Source organism: Globicephala melas, chromosome 19 (genome assembly GCF_963455315.2).
Source record: "Globicephala melas chromosome 19, mGloMel1.2, whole genome shotgun sequence".
Taxonomy (NCBI): Eukaryota; Metazoa; Chordata; class Mammalia; order Artiodactyla; family Delphinidae; genus Globicephala; species Globicephala melas.
The window spans coordinates 10,105,144-10,128,540 of NC_083332.1; the positions used below are offsets into that span (position 1 = coordinate 10,105,144).

General features: G+C 52.4%; 1 protein-coding gene across 1 annotated transcript; it reads right to left on the reverse strand.

Moving 5' to 3' along the window:
- Positions 1–4,115: 4,115 nt before the first annotated feature.
- On the reverse strand, positions 4,116–17,502 carry CBLC (Cbl proto-oncogene C). The gene is made up of 10 exons (XM_030873978.3): positions 17,152–17,502; positions 14,440–14,586; positions 13,955–14,111; positions 13,594–13,715; positions 12,340–12,477; positions 9,576–9,663; positions 8,753–8,884; positions 7,175–7,312; positions 6,806–6,886; positions 4,116–4,235 (listed from the first exon to the last, which is right to left on the reverse strand). Exons 1-10 carry the CDS (start codon positions 17,499–17,501, stop codon positions 4,116–4,118), a joined length of 1,473 nt encoding a protein of 490 aa, XP_030729838.3. The 5' UTR covers position 17,502.
- Positions 17,503–23,397: the final 5,895 nt, after the last annotated feature.

Below are 23,397 nucleotides of genomic sequence, written 5' to 3' on the forward strand. Positions count from 1 at the left end.
GCGTAGACAAAAGTGCTCCCTGGGACAAGCTTACGCACAGTGACCCCAGGCACCCACTCCCCTGTTGCTCTGGCCCTGGCTCATGTACCTACTGCTTAGGACGCTAGGCGCCCTCTCATCAGCACCCTGCCTTCCGCCTTCCTCAAGAGTCCAGGCAGCTGAGATTCTAGGTGAGGATTCTACTGAGTGTGGATGAAGGAGGGAAGTCATAAATACCAGCACGGTTCCTCACAGACTTGCAGAAACTAGTACTGAAATATCATCTGCCTTTGTCCCCTACAATTTATTTCCACAAAACAGCCGGAGGGATCCCATTAAAATGCGAGTGAGCTGCTGTCGCTCTTCTGCTCAGCACCCTTCCACGGCTCCTGTCACTCTGAGTAAACGCTGAAGTCCTCTCCGTGGCGCACAGGGTCCTAGATCTGGTCCTCTACTTCCGTGACCCCGTCTGCCCCTCTCTTCCCCCTCGCTAGCTCTGTTCCTGCCACAGTGGTCTCTTTGCTTCCATGCTGTTCTTCCAACGCCAGGCGTGTTCCAGCCTCAGGGCCTTTGCACTTGCTCTTTCCTCTCCTGGGACATTCTTTCCTGCCATAGCTCCCTCCCTGACTTGCTTCAAATCTCTACTCTATCACCTTATCACAAAGCTTCCCTTGACCATCCTATCTCATTTAGCAACTCCTGCTATCCCAGCCCTTTCTCTCACTACATTTTTCCTTTGTAGCACTTATCACCACCACATATTTATTTTTTGTTGTCTTGCACAGAAGCTCCAAGAGAACAGGAACTGTTTTTGGTTCCCCACTATATCTCCAGTGCCTAGAACAGTGCTCGGCATGAGAAGAAGCTGAGAAAGTATTTGTGGAATCAATGCATTTTCCAATTCCATCCATGCTGTCCCATGTGTAGAAACTTATACATTTTAATTTGGAGGGGCAATGTCTATTCCCCAATGATTCCAGACTTGCACTGGAAAATGTAACTACTGAAAGTTTGTGTTGATAAAAATATACATATCTTGTTCCCAGGAAGGTTCTGGGTCCCAGAAAGTTTCCGGGTTTGTTAAAGCATCAAAAATATGAAATGAGGGAATTCTCTGGTGGTCCAGTGGTTAGGACTCCGAGGTTTCACTGCTGAGGGCCCAGGTTCAATCCTTGGTTGGGGAACTAAGATCCCACAAGCCATGCAGCGTTGTCAAAAAAAAGAAAGAAAGAAAGAAAGAAAGGATAGTGATGATTCGCGGGTTCGAGCCCTGGTCCAGGAAGATCCCACATGCCGCAGAGCAACTAAGCCCGTGCTCCACAACTACCGAGCCTGTGCTCTAGAGCCCGGGAGCCACAACTACTGAAGCCCGCGAGCCTAGAGCCCGTGCTCCGCAACAAAGAGAAGCCACCACAGTGAGAAGCCCACGCACTGCAACGAAGAGTAGCCCCCGCTCACCGCAACTAGAGAAAGCCCGCATGCAGAACGAGGAGCCAACTCAGCCAAAAATTTAAAAAAATTTAAAAAAAAGAGAACTTTTGGGGGAAGAGAATGTAAGTGTAGAGCAAAGGATACATACTGATGTTGAGTGTTCAAAGGGGTGGATGGTCATGGGCTTTTTGGAGGGAGGGTTGACTAGCATGTGCATCCCCTTCCCACATTGAAAAGAATCCCTGCCATCCGAAAGCCTGTTACCCTCTGTTGAAACCAGTAAGGACAAATGTTTCTTTCCTCCGTTTGCCTCCGTTGTAGCTCAGGTGACCTAAGTTTGGCGAATCCCGCTATTACTTTGGAATCATGTGCTAGCAATGCCAAATAAACAAAGCCTGGCTAATCTATTACTGCTGTGGCAGCTGGGGCAGACTCTACTTTCCAAAGATGGCTGTGACAATAGCTCTCATCCCACACGCTCTTTTTTTTTTTTTTAATTAATTAATTATTTTTAGTTTTGGCCGTGTTGGGTCTTTGTTGCTGCGCGCGGGCTTTTCTCTAGCTGCGGGGAGCGGGCTTCTCACTGCTGTGGCTTCTCTTTGTCGCGGAGCACGGGCTCTAGGCGCGTGGGCTTCAGTAGTTGTGGCACGCAGGCTCAGTAGCTGTGGCTCGCGGGCTCTAGAGCTCAGGCTCAGTAGTTGTGGTGCACGGGCTTAGTGGCTCCGCGGCATGTGGGATCTTCCCGGACCAGGGCTCGAACCCGTGTCCCCTGCATTGGCAGGCGGATTCCCAACCTCTGCGCCACCAGGGACGCCCCCCACACACTTGTGTCCAACCTGATCTTGACACTCTTTCCACTGAGAGATGGGGGTCTGCGTCCCCTCCTCTTAAATCTGTGCAGTTTTGTGACTCGCATGTAACCATTAGAATGCGGCACGAAGCGACGCTCCATGACTTCCAAGGTTGGGTAGAAAAAGCCACGTGGCGTCTGCCTGCTTCACTGGAATACTTTCTGTGAAGGCTTCAGCCACCATATAAGCAGTCTGACTACCTGAGGCAGCCATGCTGTGGGGAAGTGCAAACTAGCGAGCATGGAGAGAGGTCTGAGACTGCTAAGGGATGCCTGTCCAGCCCCCAGCTGCCCCGCTGCCAGCGCCGCTTGATCGCACCCTGAGCCAGACCTCCCCCCAAATCCTGAGCCCTTCCCCCAGTCCTGGCCCATTGCAACCATGATTACTGTTGTTCACCAATGAGTTTCAGTGTGATTTGTTCCACGTTAACAGCTAGCAGACACAGCCTGTTTCTGGGGCAGCAGAGGCAGAGAGATGACCAAGGTCCAGTGGTCACTGGGGCACCAGCGTATCCTCATCAGACGGGTTCTGTGGTGTGATCGTGGCTGGGCTCTGGGTGGAGGCCAGCTGTTCGTCGTGTTCTTGATCACTTTCCAATCCTGGCTCTCTAATCACTCCTGGGAATCTGAGCGATCCCGAGTCCTCTCAATCAATTCCCTCCCTGCCCCAGAGGTTTCTGTTGCTTGGAACTAAATCCATGACGCATGCGTCCATGCTCTGTTTACACTGAAATACCTTTTTCTCATCTTTTCAGACTCAGCTTAGACGTTCCCTCCTCCTGGAAGCCCTCCCTGACCTCCCAGGCTGGGTCAGCCGTCTGCTCCAGGCTCCTGCAGCCCCCTGGGCTGCCCTCGTCCCAGCTTTGCCCACTCTGTGTCACCACGGCCTGGAGACAGTTCTGTCTCCCCCACCAGACTGTGAGCCCCAGGAGGGCAGCGATTACTGCCACATGCCCAGCATTGCCCGGCCTGGGACTGGGCACTGGGCAGGGGCTCAGGGGATGCCAGATTGTTTAAACTTAGGCAGAGAGATGCTTGGGTCCCTTCGGGAGACACTTCCACTGCTCCTCTGGAAGAAGTTTCCCAAGAGGCATGGAGGAAAGAGAGAGGGATGAGGATGGATTGTGGGAAGACTGGGTGTATAAATAACTCTCAAGGAAATGTGGGGTCTTTTTGCCTTGGATAACTGGGTTTGGGTCCAGGAATTTTTTTTTCCATGCTGGGGAAAGGGAGTTGAATGTCTGATTCTCTGAGAACTTGGGACTCTGGACTCCTAAGCCCTGAGGGCAGGACTCCTGGGTCTGAGAGGGGAGGGGTCTGGGAGTCTAGACTCCTGGATCCGGAGGAGCTGGGTCTCCCACTCTCAGCTCTTGGAACCCCAGACACTAGGGTTAAGCAGGTGGGGCTCAGACCCCAGGGACTGCCGTTCCCGACACCAAGCTGCCCCCTGGTGGCCCCTACGCTCCTTCTCCACAAACCAGAGGACAGACCCGGCTTGGCAGTTTATTTCCGCTTCCCAAACCCCTTCCAGCCCCTGGGACTCCCTTTCGCAGCACATCTGGGTGCCTGTGAGGTGGAAAGAGCGGTGGGTTAGGTAGTATCACATCCAGGTTGGGTGGGGCAGGCAGGGCCAGGCTGAGGGAGGGAACCTGGACGATGCGGGGCCCTCACCTGGCATCCAGGCCTTCGTGGGTCCCTCAGGGGCAGATGGAGGGGAGACTTTCCCTTTAGGAGTTTCTGCAATAGGGAGAATTTAAGGGGGGGATGTCAATTTCCTAGGACCAGTGTTTCCCTTCCTCCCCCACCTCCTCCTCCCTCAGACCCAGGAGTCCTGGACCCCAGCCGCCCTCTCCACTTACCCTCTGGTGCCCTCCCTGGCCTGGGGGCTGGAGGTGATTTCCAATGAGGCTGAGGCCTCAGTCCAAAATCTTGGCAAGGTTAGAGGGGCTCGAAGTCTAGGGAGCGCCAGAGGCGCCTGGAGGGGAGGAGATTAAGAAATTTCGCAGATGAGCTGCAGCTGTCAGGCCCAGACAGGGATAACCCAGTGATGGCGGGGATGGGGGGTGGGGGGGGGGCGGGCAGTATGGCAGGGTCTTGCCCTAGTCCATGCTGTTTTTTCCCCCCTAACACCTCTGGCTTGCTTAGAACAAACTTTTGCTTGTCTATCCATCCATTCATCCATCCATCCATCCATCCACCCATTCGTCCACCCATCTGACCAACCATTCGACCATCCATCCATCCATCTACCCATCCATTTCTCCTTCTATCCCCCCATCCATCCATCTGTCCGTCTGTCCATCCATCCATCCACCCATTCATTCATTCATTCATTCATTCCTCCCACAAATTTCCCAGTGTGTCCGGCACTGTTCTGGGCTCTGAAGAGTCAGCCAGGAACCAGATAGACTAAAGTCTCTGTCCTCATGGAGGCAACAGTCTACTAAGCAAGAGGCTTAATGTGAGTCATCAGTGCACGAACAAGGAAATATCCCAGTGTTAGGTGTCCTTCAGAGAACTGAAATAGTGGAGGGGGAGAGTGGGGGCTGATCAGACATGAGGGTGGCTGGGGAAGGCCTCCTGGAGGAGGGGAAAATTGAACAGAAGCCTCAGTGCAAGAAGGATGTGGGCAGAAGGCTGCAGTGGGTGGTGGGCTTGCTGGCTTGTTAGAAGAACAGCAGGGGGTCCATTGTTGCTGGAAAGGAGTTGAAGGGGTGGTAGGAGGTCAGAGAGGTGGGGAGGGGGTCAGATCCCCAGGCCTTATGGGCTGATGGAGAGGATGTTGGCTTTAATTCTTGGAGTCCTGGGGTCTTGGGGGCTTCTAAGAGGTGAGGGAGGGGATCTGATTCAGGTTACAAATGCCCAATCTTGCCGATTTCATCACAACTCCCGGGGCCCATGCCACGCTTGTCCTTATTCTCCACATGGAGACACTGAGGATGGGAGAGGTCCCCCGTGGCCACAGCGAGGTGCCTGGGTCCCTTTGAATGACGGTGTCAACCCCTAGAGGGGGATTTCTCTGCTGGAGAACGGCACTGTGAGGGAGCATGTCTAGCTGGGGGGTTCATCCAGTGATGAATGGACGAATCCCCTCATGGCAGGGACTGGCATCACGCCCATTTCACAGACGAGGAAATTAAGGATGAATTCTGGAGTCTGGAGCCAGGGGCCCGGGTTCCAGTCCTGCCTGCCTCTCTCGCCTTTGAGCTGGGTGACCTTCAGATCTTGGAGCCTCGGTGTACCCCTCTGTATAATAGGGATCATAATAGCATCTACCTTACCAGGTTGTCGTGGCAACTAAAGATAGCAGGAGTTACACACGCGTGTTAGCTATTCTCATTATGACAGTCACCTTGCTGGGAAGTAGCACACCCGAGGCTCTCTTCTGCCTCGTTTTGAAAAATGACGGAAGAGGAGTTGACTGGAATTTGAATCAGGCCGGGTTCGGGAAAGAGGAAAAGGTCTGCCAGGCGGAGGGCACAGCCTCGGCATAGGTGTGACCCTCTGGCCAGAGGTGCCTGTCATCCTCTGTCCCCCTTCATTGTCCTCAGAGGCTGAGTGCCTCCGAATGTTTCCATTTGTTTTTGGCTGCAGGTTGCGATCTGTTTTTAGCTTCCCTGGCTGGTGTCACCGCCCCTGCCCCCCTTCCCAGCTGGCTCTCTTGTTTGCTGTGGTCGAATAATGTTCCCAGACTTCCTGAGCTGTTTGTTTGAAGACTGCCCAGTATTGATTGGATCTGGTGTGTACTCAGCCTGAGATGTTAACAGAGACCTCTCTCTACCTCCCCGCCCCCTGCACCGCAGGAAGCCAGGGGCTCGGAAGCCAGGGGGGTGGGGGGAAGAAAAAAAAGCAAGGCCAGGGCTCACTTAGAAAATAAGCAGATGATTTGGGGGGTTTTTAAGGTTTCTCCTCTTTCAGGCTGTGTGTTTGGGCAGGTGCAGTCACCTCTCTGAGCTTTTTTCTTCTGGAAAATGAGGAGAGGAACATTTTTGACTTCACAGGGTTGTTGGGAAGACTCATCCCATTGATTCATTCAACACCTATTTATTGAGCACCTACTATGTGTCGGGCACGATTCATATAACAGAGAATAAGGCAAAGTCCTAACCTTCAGGAAGGTGACAACCTGCTAACGGTGACAGAAAACAATAGACCATACACTCTGCCAGCCAGTGCAAAGGACTGAGAGAATGCAGCTGGGCAGGGGCGCTGTTTTCAATAGGGTGGTCAGTGAAGACCTCCCTGAGAGGATGAGATGAGAAAGTGAGCCTGCGGAAAAGAGATACAGGCAGAGAGAACAGCTCGTGCAAAGGCCCTGGGGTAGGGCACACCTGGGATGCTGGAAGGAGAGCCAGAAAGCCACCGAGGGGGGATGAATAAGGGAGAGAAGAGAAGAAGCCATAGAGGTGTGGATGCCAGATGCCACCTCATAAATGGGTGCAGAGAGCAAGTGCCTGGCCCGTACCCCTGAGCACCTGGTCAGACTGAGGACCCCAGGGATGAATGGGACCCAAGTTGCCCACCTCAGACCAGTGCCTGACTCACCACCTTCAACTGGTATTTGCTTCTCGGACTCGCTGGGGGCAGATCCAGCCGAGGGGGCAGGGGAGGAGGTGAGGGGGTCACCTAAGGGAGACAGAGGGTGGCGAGGGGGTTATGAGCTACCATTTTCTTCGCACCTACATGTCCCCCTGCCTGGAGGCCCACCATTCAGGCACTTTCTAGGCTTTGGAGGTGGAATGGAGAATGAGACAAAGTTCTACCCTCAAGAGGGTTATACTAGAGAAAGCCATAGCCCCAGACCCTAAGGGATGCAAAAGTCCATGCCCCTGGGACCCCCGAATCCTGTCACCAGCTCCCTCCTCCCTCAGACCCTAGGGATTCCAGCTCCAGCTCCCGCCTGGCCCTACCTACCTGCTGCAGCTCCCCTCCGTTGTCATTGCTGTCCTCTGAGTCCTCAGCAGTGGCGCTGGCTTTGAGCTCATGGATAATCACAGCCGCTTGGCCCTTGATCTTGCAGCGGCAGAAGGGGCAGGTCTGGCTGTCTGAGTGCTGGGGGAGTGGGGAGGGAAAGGATCAGGGTCTCCCTGTTCCCCACCAGGTCCCCTGGGACTACAGGGGCCTTTATCCCCAACAGAGTGATGTGGGGAGGACAGACAGAGGGAGGGAGATGGAGACAGAGAGGAGGAATTATGAAGAGAGAAAAATGGAGAGACATGCAGGGCAGAAAGGAGGGGCTGGACCAGAGCCCGAGAGAGCCGCGGTGCTGTGTAGGTCTCAGCCGCACGGTAGTGATGCTATGGGCTAGGAATGCCTGAGACACTCAGCTGGGCCATATGTATTCACTGTGGGGAGTCCCACAGACACCCCCCTGCCGCCACCACTGGGGCCAGTGTTATGGCTGGGCTAGCCCTTTGGTTCTTTTTTTATGTGGTACGCGGGCCTCTCACTGTTGTGGCCTCTCCCGTTGTGGAGCACAGGCTCCGGACGCACAGGCTCAGCGGCCGTGGCTCACGGGCCCAGCCGCTCCACGGCGTGTGGGATCCTCCCGGACCGGGGCACGAACCCGTGTCCCCTGCATCGGCAGGCGGACTCTCAACCACTGCGCCACCAGGGAAGCCCGCCCTTCAGTTTTTACTATGACTGCAGGGCGCATCTCAGTATCAACCATCAGGGGACTTTGAAGAACAAGATTTATTACTCACAGGTCCTGGAGGGTACGGGAGGTTGCAGGTAGAGGGAAGGGAGGGAGGCGGACCTGGAGCTCTGCTTTTATTAGGGGCCAAATGGGGTGCCTAGGGTTTCTGGGGTTCATTATTTGTTGGCAAATTTAAAGCAGAAGAGCAAGAATCAGGGTATGGGAAGAGAGAAGCAGGACCGCTCCAATGCTCCGTTACTTAGGGCTTTCCGGAGGGAAACTTCAAGAGTCGGGGTGGCTAGTTCCTTATCTAGTTGTTTTGTTAGTCTCTGTGTCAGGGAGATGGATGTCTTTGTTATGATAAGCTCCGCAATCAGAAGCTTAAGGTCTAACACTTACATCACAATGGAAAACTTAGTATCGGGCACCCATACTCCATAAGGGTTCCCTTTACCCAGAGGCCTGGATCCTCCCTTGGGAGGTCACTACCACCAGCCCCCTTCCCCTGAGAAGGCAGCTAAGGCTCAGAGAGGTTAAGCCACTGGCCCCAGATCACCCAGAGAGGGAATGCTACGGGCTAGGAATGCCTTGGCCATATTTACTGTGGTCAGTCCCACAGACACGCCCCTCCCACACCAGGGCCCATGTAGCATCTTCCACTAATAATGTAACTGGAGAAGGAGAAGCAGAGGTGACAGATGCAGGGTGAGACAGAGGCATAAATGGAGCAAGTTTTCCTCTCCCTGGGCCTCAGTTTCCCCATGTGATCGACGAGGCGTGTGGGCGATCCTCTAGGGGCTTTCACTATAGGGAGGTGGGGACCGGACGGGAAGGCAGGGCAGGGTCGGACCCACCTGCCAGGTAGCCAGGCAGCGGCTACAGAGCAGGTGCCCGCACGGCTCCACCTTCACGTCCTTGTTGCTCTCGGCACAGATCTTGCAGAGCTCAAACGTGGAGTCCATGGCCCAGTACAGCTGCAGCTGCTCCTGGCAGGCGAGATGGGGATGACGACGACTGAGTGGTGATATCAGCCATGGAGATGCAAGTCGGGCCCCAGGAAATAAGTCCCAAACCTCTGCACCGGCCCTGAAGCCTCCCCTAAGTTCAAGGCCGTGTGTCCCAATGCCTCCTACATGTGCTTTTGTTATGGGACTTGTTCTCTGGGGGTGGTCTACGCTCAGGGCTGCCAGATTCAGCCAATAAACATACAGGATGCCCTGTTAAACTTGATTTTCAGATAAACAATGAATACATTTTGAGGTCTAAGTGTGTCCCGAATATTGCACGGGATATGCTCATACTCAAAATTTTGTTTGTCACGTCTCCTCTCACCCATGGGATGGCTGGAAGACTAAAAGCTGACACAGGGGCTGCCTCTAGCGAGTGCACAAAGTGCATTAGCTGCTCTGATGATCTCAGCGGTATCATTTCCTGGTTTTATTCCCATGAAAAGCCCCGGGGAAGAGGCAGGGGGAGCTGTGTTTTCCAGAGGAGGAACAGACAGGCTCAGAGAGGCCAAGTGATGGACCCAGCTCACGCGGCCTCCAAGCCAGTACAAAACCCCAAGCGCTCTGCGAGTCCAGGGCCTGACTCATGGGAGGGGATCCCTGAGCCATGGTGCAGTGGATGGAGGCGGTGGGCGGTGAGCCGGGGAGGGAGGCCGGGCTTGCGCCTCACCTCCGACACGTGGACACGCTGATGGGGTTTCATCTGGCAGAGTTCGGTCAGGTCCGGGTTGTGGTTCTTCCCATCTGGGTAGAGGTAGCTGGGGGAAGGGAAGAGGGGGTACCGAGGGGCCCTCCAGCACCCCTCACCCCGCGCTGGAACATCTGCCCCAAATACATAGCTGGCCTGGGGATATTTTCCCTCCCTTCTCCTGAAATTGGGATTTTCTAGGGCAAGCTGTGTCCTCTCAGGCCCCCAGGGTAGGGCTGTGTCCCCTCAGACTCCTCAGGAAGGGCTGTGTCCCCTCAGACCCCCACAGAAGGACAGACTAAGTGACTCCAGCTCTGGAAACTCCAGATACATGAGAACCAGGAAACATCAAACCTCAGGCCCAGGCCTCCCAGAACTTTACCCGTCCTACAGTCTTCAGGTCCCAGCGTAATAGCATCTTAGTCACAGATTGCGGGAGTGACCAGATCCTAGAGTCTTCGGCCCACAGGGCTGGAAGGACCCCCCTAGTCCGTCTACACTATTCTCACTTCACAGAGGGTGACCGGGGCTCAGCGTGGGACAGGCGATGCCCGAGGTCACAGGGTGAGGCCTGCAGAACCAGGGTTGTGGGCCAGGTCTGAGAGCCTGGCTCCAGGTCAGCCTACAAGAAGGCTCTGCACACCCTGGGTCTCCCGTCCACGTCATAACTGAAGCCCCAGATCAACTCGGGGCCACAGGTTCCCCAAGGCCAGTGGCTCTGCCTGGCCAGCCAGGTAGAGCAGTGCAGGCACCCCGGCCTGGGCCCTGGTGCGGCTTCCCACAAACACACCGTGTGACCTGAGCTGGGCAACTCTACCTCTCTGGCCTCAGTTTTCTCTTCTGTGAAATGGACATAATTGTGCCTAAGGCAAAGATGGGTGGTGAGGATTAAGTAAGACAGTGCTCAGAAACAAGCAGGACTTGCCCCCACACATAAGTACCCAGTGAGAGGGGAACTGCTAGGATCAATGTGAGACCCAGAAAACTGCCTTGCTGTGTGGTAGAAAGAGCTTGGGGTCGCCTGCCCCCCTCTCTTGATTTTCCCGTCTCTAAAATTGTGTGTGTGTGTGTGTGTGTGTGTGTGTGTGTGTGTATACATAGGGTAGGGGGGTTAAACCAGATGGATGGTATTCACACTTATTTTAACTCTGGGAATCCTCCACTGAAATCTGACCTGGAACTTGGTACTTTATGCGTCAGGCACGAGTTCTGAACCTGGCTGCCTGGCTTCAAATCCCAGTTCATTAGCTCAGAAGCTAATGTGTGACCTGGACAAGTGTCTCTGTCTCTCCGTGCCACAGTGTCCTCAGTTATCAGATAGAGATGATAGTATATGTGTGGGTATGTGTATACATAGATATACGTACACACACACACACACACACACACACACACAATGGATGTTCATTACTCACAGACTCTGTAATTTGCAGACTTGCCTACTTGCTAAAATGTACATGGAACCTCAAAATCAATACTCCCTGCGGCATTTTCACAGTCATTCATGACCAGGCCCGCACCCAGCTGAGGAGAAACAAAGCAGCATTTGGCCTTTTCCTTTCAGTTCTCATACTGTAAACGTGTCCTTTTTACAGTCTATTTGGTGCCCCATTTTCCGCGTTTTAATGCTTTTTCTCGGTGACTTGGCTGGCTTAAAGGCCCCCCCAAGCAGAGTGCTGAAGTGCTGTCTCATGTCCTAAGCACAGGAAGGCCGTGATGTACATTATGGAGAAAATACGTGTGGGAGATGAGCTTTGTTCAGGTGAGTTACTGTGCTGCGGGCCGTGAGTTCAATGTGAACGTATCGATGATATATCAATGTATTAAATTAGGTGTCTTTAAACAGAAATACACATAGAGGTTATTATGTAGTGACTGGTTGACAAAAATGTGACCAGAATCTTGCAGGAACCTACAGCTTCATTTCCCCCAGGAGCAACGGCTCAGGATTCACTAATTCAGTGTTGGCTGCGATTTTGTAGAACAGAACTACCACAAATAATGAGAAATAATGAGAATCAACTGCATATCTATCTGTCTGTCTGTCTGTCCGTCCGTCCGTCCATCCATCTACCTAGCTACCTAACTACCTACCTATCTAATGTATGTATCCATCCATTCTTTCTTTCTCTCTCTCTCTCTCTACCTACCTACCTATCTATTTATCTATCTGTCTATCATCATCCGTGTATCTATCCACCATCTGTCTCATAGTGTATCATATAGATACGACCGCTAGCTAAGGAGTCTCTGGTTAAATGTCCAGGGTGTGACTTGGGAACCTCACCTACCAATCTTTCCCCTCCCATCCTACCCAAGGCAGATTCCGAAAGAGGGGCCCTGGGGCAGCCAAGATTACAGATCGAAAACCCCAGTCTAGCTTTTTGCCCAGTTCTCCTTCTGCTCTAACAGTCTAAATTCTAGACTAGGATATGGATATCTAGAAACAAAAGCCCTTGAGTGCAAGTCCAAGGAAGGGGACCACTGGGGTTGTGCTCAACTCCCACACACTCCTCGGAGAGCTGCTGCTAGCCCGACAGGGCAGCTTTGTGGGAACTAGAAAAGGTGCCCTTTCCTCTGGACCCTCGTCTGCCACCTGCTGGCACACTGTAGTACTGCAAATTTATGTTGTCTACCCCGTGAACCCTGTGCCCTCAAGCGTGGCGATCTTGGGCAGCGCTCTACATGCATGACCTTTCCAAGTGCATTCTGTTGACACCCTCCGCCTGCTAGGATGGTGACTCACAAGCCTTCCTTTTGTCCTTCCAGGAGTGCCTGGAACAGAGGTTTGTTGACAGGGATGGTCTGCAGGATGTTGCCATCTGAGCTCACGAATCCGATGGCCCACTGCCCTGGGCGAGTGCAGCTGGGCCGGAAGATGTAGCTGGAGGAAGAGGTAGGAAGGGATGGGGTCAGGGAGTGGTCACTGCTGTCCTTTCTAGAACTCGCCGGCCCTTCACCCTGTCGGGGATCCAGGTCTCTAAGTCCTTGCTCCCTTATAAACTTCTAGGCAGTGAGGTGCTAGATAGATCCTTGGCTGCCACTATAGCGAATGTCTGCTGTGTTCACCTGCTTGGCTCCTCCTCCACCTTCACTGGGGTTTAGACAAAGCTGATTCTGGCTTGGCCAACCAGTCCTTTACAGGACCCTGGCCAGAGTGATGAGAGTCAGCCTTGGGACTTTTGCTGGAAGTATTAGGAGTAAGGCACTCCATTTCTATAGGGTTGATAAGCTGGTAGGGTGTAAAGCTGGGGCTTCTAGAAACCATTTGCCACCATGAGGAAAGACTGTGGTTGAGAATGAGGCTAACAAAGAGGAAAGCAGGGGGAGAACAGGAACTGATTTCTGACAATAGCACTTGAGCACCTGGATCCAGCTGTGCCTGAAACCCAAACCTGGTCTTTTCAATTATGGGCATTAGTTCATTTCTTTTTCTTTCCCTTTACACCAGTTTGAAGTACAACTGGAAGAGTGCTAATATATACCATCTTGGGGGTCCTGCACCTCAGCCCTGCAAAGACGTAAGAATCTGACATCCGATTCCCTTAACTTCCAGGGAGCTCAGTCCCTCAATTTTTAGCCCTCTAGAGGGATCCAACAGCTCAGAACTCCTGGCCTGAAATACTTTAAGGACTCAGGTGTCTGGTTTCCCAGAAGGTGGGAGGTCATATTTAAAATATTTAACAGATGGTACTGCATGGGCTCTAACCTATCAGAAACAAACCTTATCCTGGGGCGGGGTCTTCAGGCCCCCTTGCCAGACCAGGTATTGTCTCTTTAGCTGCTGGATCGTGGGCAGGTCTAGGTGGTCCCGGGAGAACCTAGGTTGTAGGGGGCACTCAGCATCCTACCTCTGAGTTCTCGACTCTCTGGGGTCCCATGTACTGCGGCCCTTCGGTTCTTACTTTCTGCAGGATGTCTAGGCCATCCAGACACACCAGCCTAGGACCCAGACCCCTGCACCCTCGGCAGCCTTCTCCTCGAGTCCTGGCCCTTTTACCTGCCTGGCTTGTCTCTGTAGGTCTGCAGACGTGCTCGGACCTCATCGTAAGTGAGGAAGGCCATGTAGCCTGGGTGGTTGACGGCCAGGAGCTGCCAGTTCTTGAGGAGTGTTGGCCATGGCTAAGGTGGGGCAGTGCTTGGGTCAGGGAGTGTCTGCTGAGGAAGCAGCCCACACCCCTAGTGCCTACCAGAGTCCAAGAACCCAGACACCTCCCTCACTCCCAAAGATACTCCCTCAGGAATATATTTGACACCGAAGATTCCAGACCCTTCCTTCTCCAGAACCCAGGAATCCGGCCCCCAGCCCCTCCTCCCCCAGGACCCAAGCGTCTGGGCTTCAGGCACTGGCCTTGCCTGACCTGGAAGAGCCTGGTGAAGATGTCAAACTCGAACATGGACACATGGCCACTGCAGGTGAGGTCAATAGTGGAGCGCAAGGCCAGGGTGGTGCAGCCAGGCTCCACGGGGTGGCAGAGGCACAGAAGCAGCTCAAACTCAGCCCAGGGCAGCACACACCTAGGTGCAAGGGTGTGGGGGGAGGGGACTGTAGGCAGAGCCTCTGGGAGGCTAGAATGGGAGCACTTCTGGGAAGGAGGCAACAAGGGGCCTGGGGCCTGGGTCTGAGGGGGGAGGGGCCGGGGGCCTGGATCCTGGGTCTGAGGGGGGAGGGGCCGGGGGCCTGGATCCTGGGTCTGAGGGGAGGGGGGGGTCTGGATCCTGGGTCTGAGGGGAGAGGGGCCGGGGGCCTGGGCTCCTGAGTCTGAGGGAGGAGGGGCCGTGGGCCTGGACACCTGGGTCCGTGGGCGGGGGCAGGATGGGGTCCCAGGGGCGGGTGCTCACTCACCGGGCTCCGCAATGGTCTCTCCAGAAAGTGTGGGCCGGGACCTTGGTGAGCTGGTACGTGTGTCCACAGTATTTGCCCCCAGGGAAGAGTGCGCCCAGCTCCGCACACATGTGGCTGAAGATGAGGGTCAGCTTGGCCAGCTGTCGCCTGCAAGGTTGGGCTCTGAGGACCTGGACTTGACCTTGGGGCCCCCACTGACACCTCCACCCTCTGGCCAGAACACCCACAGGGGTGAGGCCCCCAGAATCTGTCTAGGGTGTCAGTGCAGGATAAAAGTAGATTCCAAGACCGCCTGTTGCAGTGCTGATGCCTCCCCACTCAGAACCTCAGTGTCCCCGTCTGTGAAGGAAAGGGAGGTACCACCTAATATCCAAGGCATCCTCCGGCAAATAAATCCCAGCCTCTGCCTGAAGCCTTGCCTAGCTGGACGTGGGGACCTCTAGGGCTGGGGCCATTTAGGGCGGCCTGAGTTCGGAGACTCCCTGTTGTTTTTAGCAGCACTGGGTGGTGGACCCCTGTGCTTCCTCCTGCTGGCTGCCTCCCTGAGGGGCCGTTCAGGACGTGGCGAGCAGTAGAGGGGAGCTCTGACACTTAGTTGTGTGATTTTTGGCAAGTTCCTTTTTCCCTCCCCTGCTAAGCCTCAGTTTCCTCAACTGTGAAATGGGCATAAATACTGGGTAAGTACAGCCTCTGCTTCACAGGGGGAGCGATGAGGATTCTTACCCATCTTACGAGCACCTAAAATGCCAAGCACAACCTAGTATACAGTCGGCACTCAGGGCATGTTAATTACTATTACTGTTCTTATTATTTTATATTAATAACCTCCAGGTCTGTAGGATTCCTGATGCCTTTTTTTTTTTGGCTGCATCGGGTCTTGGTTGTGGCACACGGGATCTTCATTGCAGCACGCAGGCTTCTCTCTAGCTGTGGCGCGCGAGCTCCAGAGCACGTGGGCTTAGTTGCAACATGGCATGTGGGATTCCTAGTCCCCCGACCAGGGATCAAACCCGTGTCCCCTGCATTGGAAGGTGGATTCTTAACCACTGTACCACCAGGGAAGTATCCCTGATGCCTTTTATAGGGCCACTCTTGACAGTTTCTAAGCACCCTCCCTTCCCAGAGTCTGTAATATAGTCACAATTCACATGTGACTGGTCGAAGTTGAAATGTACTCTAAATGTGAAATACACACTACATTTCAGAAACTTAGCGCAAAAGGAAAAAAAAAAAAGAATGTGAACGATCTCATTAATCATCACCTTATATTGATCATAAGTTGAGATATATTGGATATAGTGAGTTAAAGAAAATGTTACTAAAATTTATTTCACCTGTCTAAAAAAACTCTTTGTAATATGTCTACTAGAAAATGAAAAACTACATATGTGGCTTGTATTAGATTTTAGTGGAAAGTCCTGGTCTAGAATCTCCGTCAAAGAGTTGCTAGGACCCTCAACTCTAGAAAATCCACTGAGATACTCACTGAGCCCCTGAGCTTCCTAGTTTCTAGAACCTACTGCATCTAGAACAGTGGTTCTCAGTTATACCACCATTCTAAGGAGCTTCTAGAAATTTACTTGAGGCTGGATTGTGGGGACAATCCCCTCCAGTTAGATGTACCCACACCCCACTCAATCTTCCAATGTCCCATCAGACATCTGTGAAGGTGGAAAATCCGTTTCTAATGATCTGAGCTGAGAACCCAGTTCAGTTTCACATAAGCATTTTTTTATGGCCACGCCCCGCAGCTTGTGGGATCTTAGTTCTCAGACCAGGGATTGAACCTGCCCTCTTGGCAGTGAAAGCATGGAGTCCTAACCACTGGACCGCCAGGGTATTCCCTACATAAGCATTTTTTGCACTTTGCAAATTGATTTTGAATTTTCCAGAAATTCACTATCCTATGTATCCAGGGAAGTCTGTTTAATTCAGCAACAGTGATTTTTCCCTCCAAGGGCAAGTGTCTGACTCGTCAATTCTACCTTCCAGAATAATTGTAACTACGCCTTGGCACTTTCATTTGAAATATAGATAATTTTATTATGAAGAACATTCCTTTTATCTCCTCCTTATAATACATTTTGGGCATTAGAGTGGGTTTTTTTAAAGAATTATGAATAGGTAGGTTATTTACCCTATGTATTTCATTTCAGGACGGATTTAAAGAAACACTACAAAATATGTGCTCTAAAAAAGGGGCGTGGGGGCCTGTTGGGATTGAGAACCGCTGTTCCAAACCTTGTTCTGGGCTCTAGGCCTCAAACCTCTGCCCCTGTCACTCAGCAGCCCTTTCCCCAGAATTCAGAAGTGGAGCGGCCAACCTGCAGACAGGCACCAGGTCCTGAGCTAGCTCTTCCTCAGGAACTAAAGAGGCTCTGGGAGTCCCCCAGGCGGGGGCGGTGACGGGGGCTTAAAGAGTACTTTGTCTAGCGACCCTCATGCAGGAAGCTCCCTGGGGTCTCCACATTCCAGGATGTGTGTCTAAATCCTCTGGGAGAGCAGCCCGCCTCTTAGCCAGGAAAGAGGGGGAAATGCGGAGCTCGGTGCCCGGGTGCCCCAGGAAGGAAAAGCCTGGGTGGCCCCGTTTTCCATGTTCCTTCAGGGAGAAGGGCTTGGGACCGGGACCCCTGGGTCCGAGGGAGGAGGGAGCTGGGAGCATGACCTGGGACCCACTCGCGAGCTCACCTTTGTCCTGGCGCAAGGGCTCACCTGAGTCTGGAGCCCTCCCGGAAGAGCTCGTCGTTGGTAGTCTTCCGGCCCCGGGGTGGCAGCAGTGCCGCCACCTGCCTGCTCTTGGCCTCCAGGTTAGCGAGATAGACCACGAGAAAGTCCTTCGCACCACCGGGACCCTCGGGGCCGTCTCCGCCGCCCGCCCGCCGGGCGTGCGCCACCTCGCGCAGCAGCTGCGCGGTGCGGGGCAGCAGGTCCCGCAGCGAGGGGGGACTCGAGGCGAGCCGGGGGTCCCCGCATTGCTCTTCCAGGCGCTGCAGCAGCCTCACCGCCCGACCGAACGCTTTGGATTCTCTCCACTGCCGTCCCCGCGGGGCCGCCGCAGCCATGAGTCCCTCCGATGCCGGAGGAGGTGAGCGAGTGGCTGGGAGAGGCGCGGCCCCGCCCAGCCCGAGGTGGGGGCGGGACGAGGCGGGCCAGGTGAGGGCGGGCCCTGGAGAACCCGGGAGGGGACTGCAGGTACCTGTGTGTCCAAAGGGGGCGGGGGCTGGGGACTCTGGCAACTGGGTTCCTTAGAGATGGGGTTCAAACGTCTGATCCCCAAAGAAAAGCCGGATGGGGTGGCTTTGGTGGGTGGCGATAGGACTTCCTGAATGGGTGGGAATCGCAGGTAGATGCCTGGGCCCCTTCTGGGAAGGGCTGAGGACTGGGTCCCAAGATAGCAGTGGAGGAGGGGTTGGGGGAAACCTAGGACTTTTGTTGGGGGCGAGAGTGGGGCTGGGAATTTAGCTACCCAGACCCTGAAGGGGATGGGGTTGGAACGTGGCTTTCCTGGGTCGTGGCTCAAAGTTTGGGTCATGGGTCGTGGCATGGGATTAAAGGTCAGAGAGCTGAACTTTCTAGGAGGAAATGTTAGGGAAATATTGTGATCCCTCTGTCCCTGAGAAGGAACACAGCGTGCCCAGACCCGTGGGTCCCCTAAGAGCAGGAGTTGGGAGAAGGGTGTCTGAGGGAGCAGGAATTTGGTGACATAATTCCTGGGTCCCCACAGCAGGGGCCTGCGAAAAATCGGGCTGGAGTTGAGACACCCAGATTTCCAAAGGAGGTGGGGGCTTCTGGGTCCTCAGGGGATGAGGCGGGAAGATGGGGTTCATGAATGCTGAGGCCCAGGCGCGGCTGCTCAGCGCAGGGCTGGAGAGACGTGGTTCTCTCCCCAACCCGCGCCACCTGTAGCATCTCCCCAGCCAGGGCTGTGCGTTGGGCGGCCACGGCGCGGGGGGCGTTGTGGGCCGGACCGTCCCTCCGCCCCCAAGGCACCCAGGCCGCGCCCCTGGGCGTCCTGGCCACGCCCCGGCCAGGAGACTGGCCAAGTTCTGATTACAAATATGCACGTACCTAGAGAATTTCCAATCAGAGAATAATAGTAATAGCTAACATTTATTAAACATTCACTCTCTGTCGGTCCTTGCGCGTCAGGCTTTACATTTTCTCACTGAATTCTCAAAAACTCTTTGAGGTAGCAGGGGGAGAGGGATGAGAGATGAGGCTCCCATTGCACCCCACCCTCCTCCTCAGCCCCCATCCCCCATCTCTCAGAACCCGAGAATCCTTAACTTGTGGAATCTTCGAATTTACGTCTCAGACTAAGCGAAGACCCGGGCTTTGCCGTCGGGATGGAGGGGTCTGCCTCCCAGCTCCTTGCCTTCCTGCATCCTCTGAGCCTCAGTTTCCACCTCCGCGAAACAGGATGAAAACCCACTGGCCTGGCAAAAATTCAAAGTTTTGATGATACCAAGTGTTGACCAGGAAATGATGGAAGTGTAAACGGACAAATTAGGTCGGAGAATAACTTGACAGGATCCGTCAAAGCCTTGGCAGGGCAAGGCCATTGCCAGCTACCTCCTTCAGAGCCCTGGCTTGTAAACGCTTTTGCTCACACTGGGACGTTATACACCTGAAACAAACAAGTTTCACAGGGCAATCCTTACCCCGACTCTGTGCATGCGCTCTCGTATCTTCTATTCAATTTAATTGAATTTCATCAAAGGGAAAATTGTGTTTGCAACCCACGAAATTGATTTCACAACCCACTAATGGATCTTGTCGGGCAGGTTGTAAAATACTGCCCTAAGAAACTCCAAGAGACGTGTTCAGGGATGTTAATTGCAGCCTTGTCGGAAATGGAGAAAACTGGAAACAGGGCAAGTGTCCATCATCAGAAGCAAGAATGCATTGTGGTATCCGTTCACAAAGGACTCCCACAGAGCAGTTCAAGTGAATGAACTGGACACACACATTCCAACAACCTGACTCGTAAAAGCGTAATGATGAGTGTACTGTGTTGAACAGTACCCCTCCCCCATTTGTGTCCACTGGAACCTATGAATGTGACCTTACTTGGAAATAGTTTTTAAAAAAAATTTTTTTAATTAATTTATTTTATTCATTTATTTTTGGCTGTGTTGGGTCTTCGTTGCTGTGAGCAGGCTTTCTCTAGGTGTGGCAAGCGGAGCTACTCTTCCTTGAAGTGCGTAGGCTTTTCACTGCTGTGGCTTCTCTTGTTGCGGAGCACCGGCTTCTCATTGTGGTGGCTTTTGTTTGTTGCGGAGCACCGGCTCTAGGCGCGCGGGCTTCAGTAGTTGTGGCACGCGGGCTCAGCAGTTGTGGCTCGGGAGCTCTAGAGCGCAGGCTCAGTAGCTGTGGCGTACGGGATTTGTTGCTCCGCAGCATGTGGGATCTTCCCCGACCAGGGCTCGAACCCGTGTCCCCTACGTTGGCAGGAGGATTCTTAACCACTGCGCCACTAGGGAAGCCCAGAAATAGCGTTTTTGTAGGTGTAACCGAGTTAAGATGAGGTCATACTGAATTAGGGTGGTCCCTAAATCCAATACGACTGGAAATTTGGACACAGACACAGGTACACCCACAGGGAGAAAGCCATGGGACGACAGAGGCAGAGATTGGAGTGATGCATGTATAAGCCAAGGATTGCTGGGAAACACCAGAAGCTAGGAAGCGGCAAGGAAGTACCCTCCCCTAGAGCCTTCAGAGAGAGCAGAGCCCTGCCAGCACATTGGTTTGGGGCTCCTAGTCCCCAGAATTTTGAAAGAATAAATTTGTTGTTGTTGTTTTTTTGGCGGTACGCGGGCCTTTCACTGCTGTGGTCTCTCCCGCTGCAGAGCACAGGCTCCGGACGCACAGGCTCAGCGGCCATGGCTCATGGGACCAGCCGCTCCGCGGCATGTGGGATCTTCCTGGTCCTGGGCACAAACCTGTGTCCCCTGCATCGGTAGCCGGACTCCCAACCACTGCCCCACCAGAGAAGCCCAAATTTGTTGTTTTAAGCCGCTGAGTTTGTGGTCCTTTGTTACAGCAGCAACAGGAAATTAATACAATAAGTTAAAAAAAAAAAAAAAAAAAAGCAAGTGCAGAAGGATTAGTACAACACAATGTTGTTTATACCAGGTAAGGAAACCTGCAAAGGGAATTCCCTAGCGGTCCAGGGGTTAGGACTCCATGCGCTCACTGCCGAGGACCCAGGTTCAATCCCTGGTCAGGGAACTAAGCTCCCACAAGCTGCACAGCATGGCCAAAAAATAAAGAAAAGAAAAGAAAACCTGCAAAACCAATGCTCTATATTATTGGGGGATGCATCGTATGTGATAATAGTATGAAACCATGAGTGGTAATGTTGAGCATTAAATGCAGGACATGTCGAAGGAAAAAGATGGACTCTGAGGATACAATGGGACTACGATATCGTTAACGCTTTAATTAAAAAAAACTGTGCCAAATACGGCAAACTGGTTAAGAGTTCATGTAGTTGCAAAGTGGATACAAAAGCAGTGGATGAGGGCTTCCCTGGAGGCGCAGTGGTTAAGAATCCGCCTGCCAATGCAGGGGACATGGGTTCGAGCCCTGGTCCGGGAAGATCCCACATGCCGCGGAGCAACTAAGCCCGTGCGCCACAACTACTGAGCCTGCGCTCCAGAGCCCATGCTCTGCAAGAAGAGAAGCCACCGCAATGAGAAGCCCGCGCACCGCAAAGCAGAGTAGCCCGCGCTCGCTGCAACTAGAGAAAGCCCGCCCGCAGCAAAGAAGACCCAACACAGCCAAAAATAAGTAAATAAAATAAAGAAATTTATTTTAAAAAATCAGTGGATGATAAGAAAAGATACTGAAAAACATTATCAGGGAAATGAAAATTCAAACCACAAGGACATCCCACTTCACACCTGCCAGGAAGGCTATAATCAAAAGGACAGACAATAATAAGTATTGGAGAGGCTGTGGAGAAACTGGAACTCTCAGACAGTGCTGGTGGGGATGTAAAATGGTGCAGCTGCTTTGGAAAACGGTTTGGTAGTTCCTCAAAATGTTAAACATAGAGTCATTGTATGATCCTGGAATTCCATGCCTATGTATATATATCACAGAGAACTAAAAACATATATCCACACAAAGATTTGTGGAAACCACTTAAATGCCCGTCAAATGACAATGGATAAATGGGTAAATTAAACGCAGTATTCCCATATAATGGAATATTATTTGGCCATTAAAAGGAGTGAAATATTGATACAGGCTACAACGTGGATGAACCTCAAAAGCTTTATACTAAAGTAAAAGATGCCAGTCACAAAAGACCACATATTGTACGACTCAATTTATATAAAATGTCCAGAATAGGCAAACCTATAGAGACAGGAAGAATATTAGGGATTGCCTAGGGCTGAAGGAAGGGGGTTAGGGGGAAATAGGGAGTGACTACTAACGGGCAGGGGGTTTCTTTTGGGGATGAAGAAGTGTTTTAAAATTGATTGTGGTGATGATTTCACAACTCTCTGAATTCACCAAAACCACTGAATTGTACACTTTAAATAGTTGAATTGTAGGCTATATACATTATATTTAATAAAACTGTTTATACAAAGTGGAGGCCGGACCCCAGGGTAGCCACAAGAGGGCGCACTAAGCACAGATTTACCTCCTCCCTTGGGAACTGAGTTTCTCAGGCCCTGCCCGCAGACCCTGGCCACACCTTTGAGAATCTGGCCACGCCCCAAGGTTCTGACCACACCCCAGGATATGGCCTGTCCTTCATCCAGGCCACGCCTCTGAAACTTTGCCCACACCCCCAAGACCCTGGCCACACCCCGAGACCTTAACACACCCTAAAGCCCGTGTCATACCCCAAAGCAGAGCCTGAGGCAGCAAATTCACACTCCCAACTCCGCAAGCTCTGAGCACAGATGCATGCACAGACTTAAATCCTCTTAGAAACACAGAGCCTTAAAACAATGACTTGCAATTTGCAAGCGTTCTTTTCTTTTTTGAAAACATTTTAAACTTATAGAAAAGTTGCAAGAATAGGACAAAGGTTTCTTGTATACCCTTTACCCAGACTCATCAATCGTTAACAATTTGTCAATTTGCTTTATTATTTGCTCTCCCCCTCCCTCGAACCATTTGAGTTAAGTTTCAGACATTCTACCTCTTTGCTCCTAAACACTCCGATGTGTATCTCCACGTACAAGAACATTCTCTTACACAGTCACAGTACGGTTATCAGAAGCAGGACTGTTAACAGTGATACAATACTAGCATGTAACACTGCAGCCTATATTCAAATCACCAGTTGTCCCCAAATTATCCTCATAGCAAACCATTTTTTCCAGTCCAGGATCCAATCTGAGATCATGTGTTGCATTTAGGTTTTTTTTTTTTTTGTAGTTTATTTATTTTTGGCTACGTTGGGTCTTCATTGCTGAGCGCGGGCTTCTCTTTGTGGTAGCTTCTCTTGTTGCAGAGCACGGGCTCTAGGCGCGTGGGCTTCAGCAGTTGTGGCTCTCGGGCTCTAGAGCGCAGGCTCAGTAGTTGTGGCACACGGGCTTAGTTGCTCCGTGGCATGTGGGATCTTCCCGGACCAGGGCTCAAACCCGTGTTCCCTGCACTGGCAGGCAGATTCTTAGCCACTGAGCCACCAGGGAAGTCCTGCATTTAGTTTTGATGTCTTTATACTGTCCTTCAGTCTGGTACAACCGCTCAGCCTATCTTTGTGTTTCATGAAGTTGAGGTTTTCGATAAATCACAGGCCACTTCTTAGCTCTTTGGTAAGGTGTCTAGATTTGGGTTTGTCTGACATTTCCTTGTGATCAGATTCTGGTGGCAGGAATATTATAAAAGTGATGCTGTGTCCTTCTCAGTGCATGGTATCAGAAGGTACACGATGTTTGTCATCCCATTCTTGGTGATGAATTCCTTTGCTTGGTGAAGGTGAATTAT